The sequence below is a fragment of the Heterodontus francisci genome, chromosome 8, assembly GCF_036365525.1.
Source record: "Heterodontus francisci isolate sHetFra1 chromosome 8, sHetFra1.hap1, whole genome shotgun sequence".
NCBI lineage: Eukaryota > Metazoa > Chordata > Chondrichthyes > Heterodontiformes > Heterodontidae > Heterodontus > Heterodontus francisci.
The window spans coordinates 122,592,449-122,608,298 of record NC_090378.1 but is presented as its reverse complement, the minus strand read 5'-3'; the positions used below and the strand labels follow the sequence as shown (position 1 = coordinate 122,608,298).

At 44.0% G+C, this 15,850-nt stretch overlaps 1 protein-coding gene across 1 annotated transcript in view; it reads left to right on the top strand.

The window, feature by feature from the left end:
• Positions 1-260: 260 nt before the first annotated feature.
• Positions 261-15,850, top strand: part of LOC137373260 (ral guanine nucleotide dissociation stimulator-like 1) — a 58,575-nt gene continuing 42,985 nt past the window's right edge. Inside the window, exons 1-11 of the mRNA XM_068038110.1 lie at positions 261-443; positions 1,694-1,807; positions 7,505-7,710; positions 9,249-9,340; positions 9,925-9,981; positions 11,545-11,681; positions 12,063-12,197; positions 12,845-12,883; positions 13,030-13,186; positions 13,315-13,421; positions 15,443-15,549. Coding sequence (XP_067894211.1) covers positions 261-443; positions 1,694-1,807; positions 7,505-7,710; positions 9,249-9,340; positions 9,925-9,981; positions 11,545-11,681; positions 12,063-12,197; positions 12,845-12,883; positions 13,030-13,186; positions 13,315-13,421; positions 15,443-15,549 — 1,334 coding nt within the window. The remainder of the gene's footprint in view (positions 444-1,693; positions 1,808-7,504; positions 7,711-9,248; positions 9,341-9,924; positions 9,982-11,544; positions 11,682-12,062; positions 12,198-12,844; positions 12,884-13,029; positions 13,187-13,314; positions 13,422-15,442; positions 15,550-15,850) is intronic.

The following is a 15,850-nucleotide window of genomic DNA, read 5'->3' as shown; positions in this document are numbered from 1 at the left end:
CTTGTGATCCTCTGCTGTTGACAGGGCATGCTGGAGATGATAAATAAGTTATAGCAACAGGAGGCAAAGACGCCACTGACCATGTGCAGCCTTAAGCAGACAACAGAAGACTCCTTCCACACCATGACTGCTGCCATGTCCCAGGCATATAAGCTCCTGGCAACATCTATTAAGGTGGCGGCGGCCCTCTTGATGAGCCAGTTCCCACTGAATGGCGCTGACCTGTAATCCCTTGTCACAGCCATGACATCCAATCAGCAATGGCAAAGCAAGAGAGGGACCAGGGAATGGAGACTGTCCCTGCCCCTGGTCCCTCGCAGGAGAGCAGAGGAGTTCCAACGAACCCTGAGACGGAGGAGACGAGGCAACGCACCAGATCTGGGGCCCCTCTCCAGGTGATTCCAGTGTGGACGCTGACCCCTCCGCCACTCCGCCAGACCCCTGTAATCCCCCCCCACCTCCATTCAAGTATGAGAGTTCAGACCCCTGTAATCCCCCCTCCCACCTCCATTCAAGTATGAGAGTTCAGACCCCTGTAATCCCCCCTCCCACCTCCATTCAAGTATGAGAGTTCAGACCCCTGTAATCCCCCCTCCCACCTCCATTCAAGTATGCAGAGTTCAGACCCCTGTAATCCCCCCTCCCACCTCCATTCAAGTATGAGAGTTCAGACCCCTGTAATCCCCCCTCCCACCTCCATTCAAGTATGAGAGTTCAGACCCCTGTAATCCCCCCTCCCACCTCCATTCAAGTATGAGAGTTCAGACCCCTGTAATCCCCTCTCCCACCTCAATTCAAGTATGAGAGTTCAGATCCCTGTAATCCCCCCTCCCACCTCCATTCAAGTATGAGAGTTCAGACCCCTGTATATCTGGACTTACTTTCACTGTCAAGTTCTCCTGCTTCTGATGTCCCATCGACTCTTATGCTTGTGAATGGGACAGCACGTGATGACTGACCATTCAATGTAAAATGTGGAAGTGTGCAGTGAGAGGCGGCGAGATGCATAATCAGGAGAGTTAAGTAGTGTTTTACATACAGTAATTGAGGTGCTGCTGCCGTGTGACGGGGGAGTGGGTGCCGGACCGAGGTCCCACCGCTGCCAGTAATATGCGGTGGGGCCTTCTCGGTGTCGTGGATCGAGCCGAGCCTCTCCCACAAGCATTTTACGGACCACACCTCCCCCCACAACCCCTCACCATGACCCAGGGTGTGGAGGGGCTGGTAAAATTCAGCCCATTGTCTGCAGTCAGTTGAGAGGTGAAAAGTGAATATCACTTGTCTGTAACACAGCAGATGTTTTTCTTTTTAATAATGCAATGTGAATGTTTCAATTGAGTTGGCCTGATTTTGTTTGTTCTTGCAAGTCTAAACAAGCAGTTAGTGCCTGAAAACCCACCTCTTTCTGCCATTCCTTCCCTTTGTTTGAAGGCTGACAAAACTGTCTTTTTCTGTTCAGAACCTGCCCCACAAGTGGCTCGGGTCCAATCTTGCTTCTGAAGTTTTATGCAGATAAACAGAGTGTGTAAAGGAGACGGGCTATTGTGTGGCCAGAACAGTGGGCTGGAGTTTATCATTCCGCCACTAATCGGGGTCAAGAATTAGACATAACATTGTATTTGAATTCTAGCTGCAAAATGTCAGCAGCTGCTCCAGAGGGATTTACTCTGTTTTGGGTTTGGTTCTTCCACAGAGCAATTCAATCCAAGACTGGGTAGAAGAGATAGAAGAAGGAGCCAGTTACAATGTCATCTTGAAGGAAGAGCGGATACAGCAAACACCCAACAAGAGTGCAAGATGGCAGGAGGTGAGTACAGTTTTTTTTCCTTTCTTCCTTTCCTCCTCTGCAAATAACAAATTGACATATATATAAATGCCGATATCAGGATTATTCTGGGGCCTGGATAGTTATATTGTAGAGATTAGATGGGAATTGTCCATTCAATTACATCTGGAATATATTTACCAAAAATTTGGTTGATAGCGTATTGAGGACCGAGGGATGGAAAAAAAATTGCAGCAAGATGTAGCATCTAATGTTAGCAAGAAAACTTAAGCTTTCCCAGCTTTCCCATCTTTGGTAATTGCTGTAAATGTACTTGTATTCATCTTGTTGATCAGTTATTTCCCAATAATTGATTATGGTCATGTTTACATGTGTGCTTTCATATTTAATCTAATGCAAATTTCAGATACATCCAGTGCGCTCTATTGCCCAGAGGCTTGTGTGACTTTGGAACTCTCTGTCTCTGAAGGTGGTGAAGGCGGAGTCATTGAATATTTTTAAGGTGGAAGTAGATGGATTCTTGTTGGGCAAGGGAATCAAAGGTTATCGGGGGTAGATGGGAGTGTGGAATTCGAGATACAAAAAGATCAGCCATGATCTTATTGAAAGGTGGAGCAGGCTCGAGGGGCCGAATGGCCTACGTCTGCTCCTTATTCATATGTTCGCATGTTCATATATTGATATTACACAGCAGATTCTTTTTCCAGTGATCTGGAGTGTCAATCAAATAATTTACTTTACCAATTCTCCTGACTACTTTATGTGGATCACTGAACCGTACTTTCAGCGGTTCACTCTGTAAAGGCAGGAATATTAATACCTCATCCCCTGTTTGAAATGTTCGGGTCTTGGCATGCTTGTCTGTCCATTTCTTCATGGTCATTTGGGAAGCTTTAAGGTGTTCCTGAACCACTTTGCAGGCTCTCATGAGCTGTTCCCAGACACGGATATGTAATGGAACACGGAATATTCATCCCTCTGTTCTAAAAACTTTTCTTTAATTAGTTTTAGAGGACCTCTTATCTCATGTCCATAAACTAATTCAAAAGACCTGAAACTGGTTGACTCATTAGGCGCATCCCTAGTAGCAAACCAAGGAAATTCTATCCCTTTATCCCAACCATGATATTACGCCCTGATCATCGTTTTGAGTGTCTGATGGTACCTTTTGAAAGTTCCTGTGGCTGTGGGTGGTAAGCTGAAGACTTTAACTGTGTTATACCCAATTTCCACATCACTTCCTGAAAAAATTTAGACATAAAATTGGAACCTTGATCCAACTGAATTTCAATCAGTAATCCATATCTAGTGAAGAACTGGGTTAACTTCTCTACCACTACCTTCGCAGAAATTGTTCTCAAAGTATGGTCTCTGGGAACTGAGTAGCCATATCCATGATGGTGAGTATTGTTACGACCAGGTGAGAAGGGGTCTAGGGATTCCCTCTCAGCCTTTGCCTGGTTTATCCGTATCAGGGTTTAATTTTAAAATACCTTTAAAATAGCTCTCCCTTAGTGAATCCTTGTTCACCGCTCCAATTGTAAGGCAAAGAAATCAAACAGGTTTCTTTAGATTTAAACAAGAAAGGCAGAAGTTTATTAATCTTAAACTCTAATGCAGTTAACTATGAATATGCGACGTGACAATGCGAGCATGCATACATGATAAACACACACGCAGATGGAAGGAATAAAGAGGAAAAGCTTGAGGCAATATCTGGTGGTTACCATCCTTTAAGTTTAATGTGGAGTCTTTGGTTGCCAGGAAGTCTTGCAATTCGTTGCGCCTGAAGTCACGCTTCAACTTGTTCCAATGTAGGAGTCTTTTCTGTCTTGAGGTTTACGTGTCTTCCATGGGTCCGGTGGCTTGGGAGAAGGTGAGAGAGACAGCCAGGAGAGAGAGTCTTTCTTATTCCAGGTTCCTCTTCAAAATTGCCTTCTGTTCCTTTCTCTGTTGTTTGACATTTCAAAAAACCCAGGTTGCCCAGCAGGTTAGTCATCCGACTAGCTCCTTATTTGGAACAGTCTCACCTGAGAGGTTTGTGGACTTCAAAGATCTCGGTGGGGGTGGGGGGGGGTGGGGGTGGGGAATGGGGTGTAATGCTATCTCTTACCGACGAGATGTGGAACCGTTGTCAGACCAATCTCTGTTAATTGAATCGGTGATTAATTCCTTTGTCTCTCCATGCACTGTATCTTAGTATGCAAATATTCTTCCAGCCAGGTTTCTGGTGACCTTCAAACACGTTATTTCTTCACTCCAGCAACAGTTTAAAACCAATGTTCATATGACAAAATCAATATGCCTCATTCTTGGCAGGTGGGGGTCGACATGACAGTATATATTGATATTCCACTTCTGTTTTCGGTTAAGACACTACACAGGATACCAACACCCTACTAAATTGTTCCCCAATAACTGGTATGGAATTAGGGGTGCTGGTTTTATGGCAGGTTGTGGTTTTCCCACAATCTGGCACATTTGGTAAGTTTTACAAAACTGCATCACTTCCTTGGAACAATCTGGCCAGTAGAAAGTTGACATATATGTGATTGGGTCTTCCGGATCCCCACATGTCCCACTATAGGAAGTTCATGGGCTATCCTTAATAGTTCCTGCTGATATTTGGGCGGTGCCACTATCTTCGTTCACAGGTCTGTGAGGAGGTCTCCAGTTCCTCACCAGAACCCCATCTTTAATATAGTAACCTCCTGGAACTCATTTTGCCTCAGCTAGAGTTAGAGTGGATTGTGCCACTTTATTTAATTCTGGAACGGCTTACTGAGCCTTGATCAAAGAAGACTTACTGAAGATTTCCTTCGGATTACCCAACTCCCCAAAGAAAGTTTCAGATGTTCGGGTGTCAATTTTACCTCTGACAATGGAACTTGTTTAGCCATTGCTCGTGTCACGAAGTATGAAGGAAAAATTCCTGGAAACTTTTCCGGCAACTGTTCTGACACTTTAACTTCACTTGTTTTTTCTCTCCCTCCTGGAGAAGCTTCTACCTTTGCTCTGGCCAAATCATTCCCCAGGAGTAGGTCAACTCTGTCTGCAGGCAAACTATGGACAACACCTACAGTTAGCATTCTAGACATGAAGTCACACTCCAGGTGCACCTGATATAAAGGTATGGGTATGTACGCCCCCCCCGATACCATTCACTCAAAACTTGGTATTCAATGCGCTCCCTGGTGGAAAAGTCATGCCTTTTTAAAATTCATTCATAGGATGTGGGTATTGTTGGCTAGGCCAGCATTTAATTGCCCATCCCTAATTGCCCATGAGAAGGTGGTGGTGAGCTGCCTTCTTGAACCACTGCAGTCCATGTGGGGTAGGTAGACCCACAGTGCTGTTCGGAAGGGAATTCCAGGATTTTTACCCAACGACCGTGAAGGAATGGCGATAAAGTTCCAAATCAGGATGGTGTGTGGCTTGGAGGGGAATTTGCAGGTGGTGGTGTTCCCAAGCATTTGCTGCCGTTGTCCTTCCAGGTGATCAAAGTCACAGGTTTGGTAGGTGCTGGCTAAGGAGTCTTGGTGCATTGGTGCAGTGCATCTTCTAGATGGTGCACATTGCTGTCACTGTGCGTCGGTGGTGGAGGGAGTGAATGTTTGTGGATGATGTGCCAATCAAGGGGGGCTGCTTTGTCCTAGATGGTGTTGAGCTTCTTAAGTGTTGTTGGAGATGCACCCATCCTGGCAAGTGGAGAGTATTCCATTACACTCCTGACTTGTGCCTTGTAGATGGCTTTGGGGAGTCAGGAGGTGAGTTACTTGCTGCAGGATTCCTAGCCTCTGTCCTGATCTTGTAGCCACGGTATTTATATCGCTACTCCAGTTCAGTTTCTGGTCAATGGTAACCCACAGGTTGTTGATAGTGGGGGATTCGACGATCATAATGCAGTTGAATGTCAAGGGGAGATGGTCATTGCCTGGTGCGAATGTTACTTGCCATTCCTTATCAGCCTAAGCCTGGATATTGGCCAGGCTTGTCATTGACTGACCCACTGTGTGTTTGTGACATTTTCTGTTCTTACTCAAAATGTGTATAATTTTAGCCACATACCCAGTTGCACTTACTGTAGAATAGGTAACAGTGGGGAGATCAGTGGTTTCCTGGAAGAAAAATTGCATGATCCTGAATTTTAGATGAGCCTGTATGAAAAAATAGTTTCAACAGAAACTGAGGCTGATTGCAAGTGCACTAAGAAATACAAGACTGATTACTCTAGAGTAAAAGAGCAAGCTGCAGGAATAAATATGTGCACGATTATTGGTAAGTAATGTGTGATTAATCTGGTGGTGTAAAGTGTTTATTGACTGAAGGAATAGATGTGATTTGACTAAAGCTGGTGTTTTGAGTTTGCAGAAGGCGAGCGACATTGCAATGCACATAACTCCACAATATCTGATTTAGTAAACTGCATAGAGCTCTCAGTACCAGTTCTCCTTCCTTTATGTTGAAGAAAAGACAAAAAAGCAAGGATGGATTTGAAATAAATCACAAATAAATTTTGAATTTTCTGTCTTTCTGTTGATTACTGACATTGAGGAGTCAGCCGGGAGAAGTCGGTGGACATTACTGTGTGAGAGCTGAACTGACACGGACAGTTCAAGTTGAAACATCCCAGGTTAATGGCTGGCTGACTCCAATGATCATTCCATTCCCACATTATCACCTGTAGTAACCCCCCTGAAGACCAATTCTCCTGAAATCACTGTTCAATGAAAAAAAAACTTCAAGGAAAATCATAAAATTGTGAAGATGATTGGAATTCAACGTACAGTTTGATGTCAAAATTAAGTTCCCCTTTCTGGATGTACCACAGGCCAGCTACCCACTGGTACCACATCCAGGCGTCAGCCTGAATACGGCATTGACAGTCCATTCAACCAGGTGGGGGTGCAGGGGTATTGCAGCAGGTCCAATCCTGGACTTGTCTTATGAAAATGCATACTTTTCAGAGAGAATTGCTGGATTGCAATCACTATGATTCCGAGCTGCTCTTTCTCCCCCTCCCCTTCCCCCCGCCATTCCTGAAGTTAATTGTAATACTGCTATTACTGCTCCAACTGAACAGCTTTGAGCCTGGGATATTCTTGTTCTGTCTCAAGAGGGGAGCTGTTTGTTTTTTCTTTACAAAAGCTTGGGAGTTAACCTAGAGCTGTTGGTGTACTTGAGTACAAAGAAATGCAATCATCTGTGAACCAGTCATGTGTCTGTAATGTTTCAACTTTAACTGTTAAAGGAGATCATTTCACTAATACATGAAATGACCAGTTCCTTTCCAGTAAGATTGAAAGGGTCCATATTCTGATGGATTTCCTTCCTATCTCTGTATCCTCCTCCAGCTCTGAAACACACAGGTATGTGGTGCTCCTCCAATTCTGGCCTCTTTGCATCCCTGAATTTCATTGTTGGCGACCATGCTTTCAGCTGCCTTGTCCCAAAGCCCTGGAATTCCCTCACAAAACCTCTCTGCCTCTCCACCTCTCTTCTCCTGTAAGACACTCCTGAAAATCGATCTTTTTAACCAAGCTTTTGGTGATGTGTCCTATTACCTCTTCATGTGGCTTGCTGTCAATTTTTGCCTGTTTCCATTCCTGTGAAGTACCTTGGAATGTTTTTACTATGTCAGAGATGCTATAGAAATGCAAGTTGTTGTTGCGATATCTTTTGTTGCATTGCACTAATTTGTTTTTCAACACCCTGTAGGTGGAAGGAGACCAAGTTCCTCCTGGTCACACCAGCAGTCAGTCAACAAAAAAGATCCGTGCAATAAAGACTGGCACGTTACAACAACTAGTAAACAATTTGTTGACAGCTTCTGGAGACGGTGATTCTAATTACACCAGAATCTTTTTGTCAACATACCGAGCATTTGCTTCTCCAGAAGCTGTATTGGATCTGCTGCTGGACAGGTGAGAGCAAAAAATCTTTGTTTAATGGCAATGACAGGATTCTTCAGTCAGGTTATTTTCATATCATGAATCTACCAATCTGGATAGGAATTACTGAAGACCATCTATTGCAAGTGTCAAAGTTCACTGCTCATGGGCTGGGTGTCCCTCCCAGTTTTTGAGAAGAAGGGCAATGCTTTACTGCATGGAAGCTCTCCTGGTACAATACCATCTAAACACTTCTGCTTTCAATGCCCTTTCGTGAAATGACGGACAGTCCATTCCTTACTGATGCCTTGCAACAAACATTGGTACATTCCAGGCTGTAGACTCAGTTAGACAGAAGTTATTTGAAGGCTAACAAAAGATTGTGCCCACTACATTTGGTCTTTGCACGTATTTACGTTTTTACCCGAATTCACAAGCAATACACGACTATTCTCGTGTTCAATGTGGAAAAATGTTAAAATCTCATAGTCTGTGACTTTCTTTTATATTCTCAAGCATTTGTGTAAGATACTTTTTAAAGAGGAAAAATTTGTGACTGTTTTGGACCCATCGGGCTGAATTTTACTGACCACCGCCGCCGCCCCCCCCCCGCCCACCATGTCGGGGGTCATCGCAGGGAAGCTCAAAAAATCCTTCCGGGAGAGGCGCGACATAAACCTCGAATCCGGGAAGGCCCTGCGCCATTTTACCGGCAGCGACGAGGCCTCAGGACGGCCCTCCCTCACCGCTCAGCAAAAAAAACCGCATTAACATATGTAAATAAATTAGAACGGAAGAATAATTACTTACCTCATTGTGACAGCCATCCCACGCCGATATTCTGGTCAACTGACGGAAATCCCACGCCTTCGGATCTCCATTCGGAGATCCAAGGCGTAACACTGGTGTGGAGGAGGGGAGGAGTGAAATTTTCAGGGCAGGAGGGGGTTGGAGTGGGGAAACCTCCAACTATTGGCTGAGGGGATGGTGGGAATGGGATGAGGGTCAAAGGTAACAAAGTTCAGGGCGGAAAGTTTGGTATCAGAATAAAAGTTTGTTTAGGGGAGATCGGGCAATTTATATATTGCGTACTCGTTGGTGGGTGGAAGAGTGGATTCAAAGTGAGATTACAATTTTTATTTTAATTTTTCACACACCGGCACCTTTAACAATGTAAATGATCTGTCAGGACTTTTTGGCCCTTGAAAAATGGCATTGGCGCCTGCACGGTGGCACCTGATGTCATTGCTGGGGACGGACCATGATATTTCGTGTGGAGGCTCATTAATATGGAGTGGGTGGACCATCCACCCCCTATGACGTAGAGGGTGTGGGCACTTCACCTCCAGCAACGGCATTAAAAACAATCATAAAATTCATTACCTGCCCTCTCCCCCCACCTCACAAAACACTTACCTTGTGCTCCGACCTTCCCCCCTCCAAAGTTCATCAACTTTAAACTTTACCCCTTCCCGTCAACCACTAGACCAATGAAATTAGTTTTACCCCACTCCCCCCACCCCATCCCCGTCCCGCACTGAGTAACGTACCTGCTCCCACCTCCCCATCAGTGTCCCACCTTACATCACCGGATGGAGATCCGATGGCACGGGAGTGACGGCCGCCGGCTCCAATATGGCACCGGAATGGACGGTGGGAGAAAGTAAGTATTTAATTCATGAATTGTACAAAAATATTTAAATTTAGGTTTCTATCGCCAATTGGCGGGGGGCAGGGGGGGAGTCGCCTCAAGACCTCGCCGCCAACAATGTCAGATCTATAGTTGAAAAGGAAAACATTGTCGATGTGTGGGAAAGAGTGAGACTAATTGGAAAAGCTGCCTCAAAGAGCCGAGCACAAGTACAGTCGGCTGAATGGCCTCATCCTATACTGTACGATTCAATAATTCTAAACTTGGAAATGATGTAACCATGCTACACCCCACTCCTCTCTCCCCACAAGGCTTTCCATAAATATGTTTTCATGAAGATTTGTGTATCATTGGGCAAACAGGTGCAGGCAGAGTAGGCACATAATCATGTAAAAACTGTGCAAAGGTAATGATATTTCAAGATAGTGTTGTAACATGCTAAATCAGAGTTAAAGTGAAAAGTTTGAACAAAACTAGCTGATTAAGGTTTGAAATACTGAATCTGTATCTTCAGTGTTTTTTTAATGTTTGACAGCCAATTATGGATCAAATACTTGTTTAAAATGACTTAATTTATCTTTTATGACCAATTGCAGGTATGGAGAGTGTGACTGGGAGGAAAATGATGAACAAAGGTCTCCTGAAACAAGAAAGTAAGTTCAGCCCGATGTGTGACTGAAGTATGCTTCATTCAGAATACAGTAATGTGAAAGGAAATTGCTGGAGAGCCAGCAGTTCCTGTAAATTTATATAGGAACTTCCTCATGAAGGCATCCCATAGCAGTACAGTGAACGCCCTGCCAGACCATAGCAATCACATTAAAGAAGCTGCTTGACTGCGTCTCTAATATTTACATTATTCTGAAAGATCATAGAGTTAAAAAAATATTGGATCAGCACAAAACATCCAAAACTCTTCAACAGAAAATTTCTTGCCCTTCAATATCAAGGTCTTGAGTTGTTTACCTCAGATTGACAATTCTGGACTAAACTCCCAGAGTAAAAGAAATGGCTTTCGCTCCTCCTGCCCCCTCGCTTTTTGCATCCCCCAACCCGCTCCCGCCAAGCCGCTCTCACTACGGTGTCCTGCGTACTTCCTGTGAAAGTTTGGAAAAATAAATCACCATTTAGTGCAATCATACATCCAGATTGTGACATGTTCCTGGTATCCTGGCTTTGGCAGAACTCCCATTCTGTTGCCATTGAATGTTTTGCATTGTGCCATAATCTAACTTGCCCATCTGGCTCCTGAATTCATGAAGTCAAGTACTTTGTCCAAGTAATGGTTACTCATGTTCAAATTGTGATAGTTGAAAGCTTTCAATGGTATTCGACAGCAGACAGCATCACATCCATGCAATTCTGCATAAATCATCAGAGATGAACAGGAACCCTGGTTAAGTTTTTGCACCCCACAAGATTGCTGAGATCATTTTAGTGCCCTGGATCTGGTCAGTTAACTGAGTTGAGGCCTGGGATTAAACCCAGGATTATTCTGGTCTGTACAGCTCATTAACTAAACTCAGAGCTATTAGAGAGGAAGGAAAGAAAATGCATTCAAATATCTTTCCTAGAAACAGCCCATAATTGCAAATATGTATTAAGCTTTGGTGATAATTGGAGGATGTGCATTATGAGAAATGCTTGATACATTGGTGTTCTCGATCAAACGTTAAGTTGTGTCTGCGATGCGCATTGCATGAGCAGTGCTCCATAATGAGCTTGAGGTTTTTTTTTAAAGTTGAGAGAGTTGAATTTTTTGTGCCTAAGTTTGGGAATCTGTCTCAGTACTTGTGCAGTGGTTCAATCTTTCAGCCTTGCACCCCACCCCACCCCTCAATCCCTGCCCATAAATCCTGGCAAATATAAAAACAGCCAAATATTAACATTGGGTTTAATTTAGAATGGTTCTATTTGGGTTCTGAATTTAATTTGGTGTCAGGCAGATGCTCCAAGACTGGAACCGAAGCATGCTGAACTGGACTAGATTTGGCTTGGAGAGGAGGAATACAGTAATCAGACAGCAAGGAAATAATTAGCTGGGATAACTGACATATTAGATTTCAGAAGGTTTGGGTTAAAGGGCTTAAATGTCTTTACATTACCATAAAACAAATGGTTTCATATCATTCATGTTTGTGAAATAAGGCTCCCATATTTGATTTATTTTGAAGGGTCTTTGCTGGCTTCCTCCCCTTTTCCTGATTGCTCCTTAGGTTTGGATCCTATTCTGTACCTGATTGATTTGAATCAGCATGAAATCTGGGCCTTCACATCTGTGGATGGAGATGGAAAAATTGGGAATAGATCCATTGTTGATTTATTGTGGAAGAACTGCTGCTCTCCACAGGCTGTGATGTCAGAGAATTGTAGAATGGACACCTTGTGTGCTGTATCATTCAACCATCAAGGCTGCCAAATGCTGACCAGTTGTTTCCATACTACAAAGAAGGAAGAAAAGGAAGGGGGGGGGGGGGGGTGGGAGGGGAGTGACAGTATTGATTTAAGGAGAATATTACAATGCTGAAGAGACAGGATGTCCAAGAGGGGTCAAGGGCAGAATCAATTTGGTTGGAGCTAAGAATCAACTGAGCTACCATTACACTGCTGGGTGTATTCTACAGACCACCAAGCAGTGGGAAAGATATAGAGGAACACATTTGCAAGGAAATTACAGAGGGGTGCAAGAATTATACTGTAGTTTTAATGAAGGATTTCAATGATCCTAATACAGACTGTGATAGTAATAACAAAAAAGGGCAGAGTAGCAGAAGAGTTTCTGAAGTGTGTTCAGGAGAATTTTTTGGATCAGTATGTTTCCAGTGCAATGAGGAAGGAAGCATTGCTGGATCTGGTTCTAGGGAATGAGGTGGGTCAAGTGGATCAAGTGTCAGTCGGGGAACATTCAGGAGACAATGATCATAGAACATAAGTGTTAGGTTAGCTATGGAAAAAGACAAGGAACAATCCAGAGTAAAAATAATGAATTGGGGGAGGGCAAATTTCAATGGGGTGAGAATGGATCTGGGGCCCAGGTGAATTGGAACTAAAGATTGGCAGGCAAAACCTGTCAACAATGAGCCGTCTTTAATGAGGATAATGTTCAGATACAATGGAGGTCCACTCCCACAGGGGATAAAGTAGTTGAAACAAAGCCAGAGCTCCCTGGATGATGAAAGTGACAGAGTAAAATGAAGCAGAAAAAGGGTGTATATGATAGATGTCAGGTTGATAATACAAGAGAGAACCTGGCTAAATATAGAAAGTTCAAAAGGAAAGCGAGAAAAAGAAATAAGAGCAGCAAAGAGAGTATGAGCAGAGTCTGGCAGCTAAGATAAAGGGGAATCCAAAGTCTTCTATCCACATAGAAACAACAAAAGGGTGGTGAAAGAAGAGGTCGGGCTGTTCTGAAGAAGGGTCAGTGACCTGAAATGTTAACTCTGCTTCTCTCTCCACAGATGCTGCCAGACCTGCTGTGTATTTCCAGCATTTCTTGTTTTTATTTTATATCAGTAGGTTGTATTAAAGCAGATGCCCAAAAACATGGTCAAACAAGTAAGTTTCAAGGAGTGTCTTAAAGGAGGAGAGAGGCAGAGAGATTTAGGAGGAAGCTTTATTCTGGAGCCAGGTGTCTCAATGTCTGGAAAAATGGACGCTGGATCCCCACGTTGTCTCTACTCCGGAAGGCCTGCTGAATCCAGTGCCAATCAGGCACTTATGTGGACAGCGGCAGGCCTTCCACAGGGGAAAGGACCCTGTCATTGAAAATCCCGCCTTGGCGAGCTGCCAGCCAATCAGAGGCAGGCAGCTGCAGTGCCACCGCTGAGGCCGAGGAGTGTCGCTGGATCCAGGCCAGAGGTAGGTCAGGGTGGGAGGCAGGGGGAGGGGGCGTTTGGAGAGGGGAGTCAGCAGTAAGGGTGCGGGTGTGGCTCTCAGAGCACCCACCCCCTCCCCCACCCTTTCCCAATGCCGGGTCCCCCGTTCAGGCACAAAGTACCTTTACATGAAAGAACTCCACTCCAGACCTGTGAAGCAGCCCGCACGGTTTTACATGTTGTGCTTCCCGTGTGGCAACAGGGTCACCTGTCACACGGTAAATTGCGACTGCGGTGGGAAGAGACCCTTAATTGGGGGTTAATTTCCCAGTTAAGAGCCTCAATTGGTGGTCGGGCGGGAAGGCCATTCACAGGCCTTCCTGCCCTGGACTATATTTTCACAGAGGCAAGATGGTAGCAGCAAACACCTCGCCACCATCCCAGCAGATTTTATGTTCTCCTCATCTCCAAACCTGCCACAAGGTAGAGCATAAAATTCCCCCCTTCGGGTGGAGTTTCCAGAGCTCAGGGCCTTGGCATCTGAAGGCCCGGCCACCATTGGTGAAACAATTAAAATCAGAGATGTTCAAAAGGCCACAATTGGAGGAAAGTAAGCAAAGTGCAGCCATGCATAATTAACCTGAACTCCGAAATACCACAATTGCACTATCCAAGATTGCACTTTCTCCAGTTCTATCACATCCTTACACTTTCTCCAGTGCCACCACCATCCAAGAGTACTTTCAGTGTCTACTTAGGAAGTGATGGTTTCAGAGACTGAAAGAATGATAATGAATCATGAAAGTAAATAATATAGTACAGTGCCGCTGATTAGAGATTTCAGATGACTCCGTAGGGACATAGTTTTGTTGAAGTATAATGTGGGAAAATGTGAACTTGTCAACATTGGCAGGAAGAATAGAAATGCAGTATTATTATTATTTAACTGGAGAGAGACTGCAGAACTCTGTGGTACATAGGGATCTGTATGTCCTGGTACATGATTCACAAAAAGTTTGTATTCAGGTAGAACCAGTGATGAGGAAGGAAAGTTGAATGTAGTCATTTATTGCAAGGGGAATGGAATGTAAATGTTGTTACGTTTTGCTACAGTTGTACAGGGAATTGGTGAGATCACATCTGGAATACCGTGTACAGTTTTGGTCTCCTTTTTTAAGAAGGGATATAATTGCATTCGAAGCAGTTCAGAGAAGGTTCACACGACTGATTTCTGGGATGAAGTGGTTATCTTGTGAGGAAAGGTTGGACAGTTTGGGCCTGTATCCATTAGAGTTTCGAAGTTTGGGAGGGTATCTTATTGAAACATATAAGATCCCGAGGGGACTTGACAGGGTGGATGCTGAAAGGATATTTCTCCTTTAGGAGTGACCAGTACTCGGGGAAACAGTTTAAAAATTAGGTCTCTCCCATGTGTAACAGAGATAAGAAATCTTTTCTCTCATGAGGTTGTTAGTCTGTGGAATTCTCTTCCTCAGAGAGCAGTGGAGGCAGGGTCGTTGAATATTTTTAAGGCTGAGTTAGATAGATACTTGATTAACAAGGGAGTCAAAGGTGAGAGTAGGTAGACAGGAAAGTAAAGTTGAGACCACAATCAGATCAGTCATGATCTTATCAAATGTGGAGCAGGCTCAAGGGGCCGAATACTCCTGCTCCTAATTCGTATGTTTGTATGTATGCATTGGAGATGGAGACTTTAGTCTAGTGGGACTACAGAAGAGTGCTTTCGGCCAAATTTTCTAGACTGCACAGTACAGATTAAATTCTACACATTGTGAGTCAGCAGGGTAGAGCCTCTTTAACTCAGTAATTTATTGTCACCTGGGATGTTGTTCATAGGGTACCGTCTCGTAGTGGTGATCTTTTGAATTGATTTTTCTTTTTAAACTTTTTCTGGAGGATTACTGGTTGAGTGTTTATTCAAGTCTATGTAATGTGTCCTCCTAAAGAAGTATGAAAATGGTTAAGATAGAGAGGCTTCCTTGACATAACAAATGAACCCTGGCTTCTTCTTCGGGTCATGTTTCCAGTGTGTTTTAACCTAGAGATGCTGTTTTCTTTAACAAAGTTAACTCGCCGCCCAAAAACTTTAAAATTTCCATGGCCTTGCCCTTCTATCTCTGCAGCCTCCTCAGGCCCAATACTGGAATTCCTGTGTTCCTCCAATTCTACCCTCTTGTGCATCTCCAGTTTCCTTTATCCTTCCATTAGCAGCCATGCCTTCAGCTCTCTGGGCCCTAAGTTCTGAAATTCCCACTCTAAGCTTCTCTCCTTTTCTAAGACACTCTTTAAAACCTACGTCTTTGAACAAGCTTTTGGTAATGCAGCTGTCTTCACTGAAGTGCATACCAATGTTTGCAAGAATTATAGTACTTCATTTCATAATCTGTATGTTTTGATAGCCAACATGATTCAGCAACCTTAAAAATGTGGACCATCAAGGTTTTGGAACTGATGTAAAAGAGTTTTTATCCCTGAATTTAATCTGTGCCATCTGACTTCAATGCTGTTGCACTGAATTCAGATGATGTGGAGACAGTTCCTGCAGTGCAAAATATTTCGACAAATATGAGGCATCTTTTTCTTTGAACAGCGCCAGTCTTTTACAGCATGTGAGACTGCAGATTACTGCACCCCCCGCCCACCCCACAACATCCTCTGCCTGCTAGTTTAATAGGAATGGAATCAG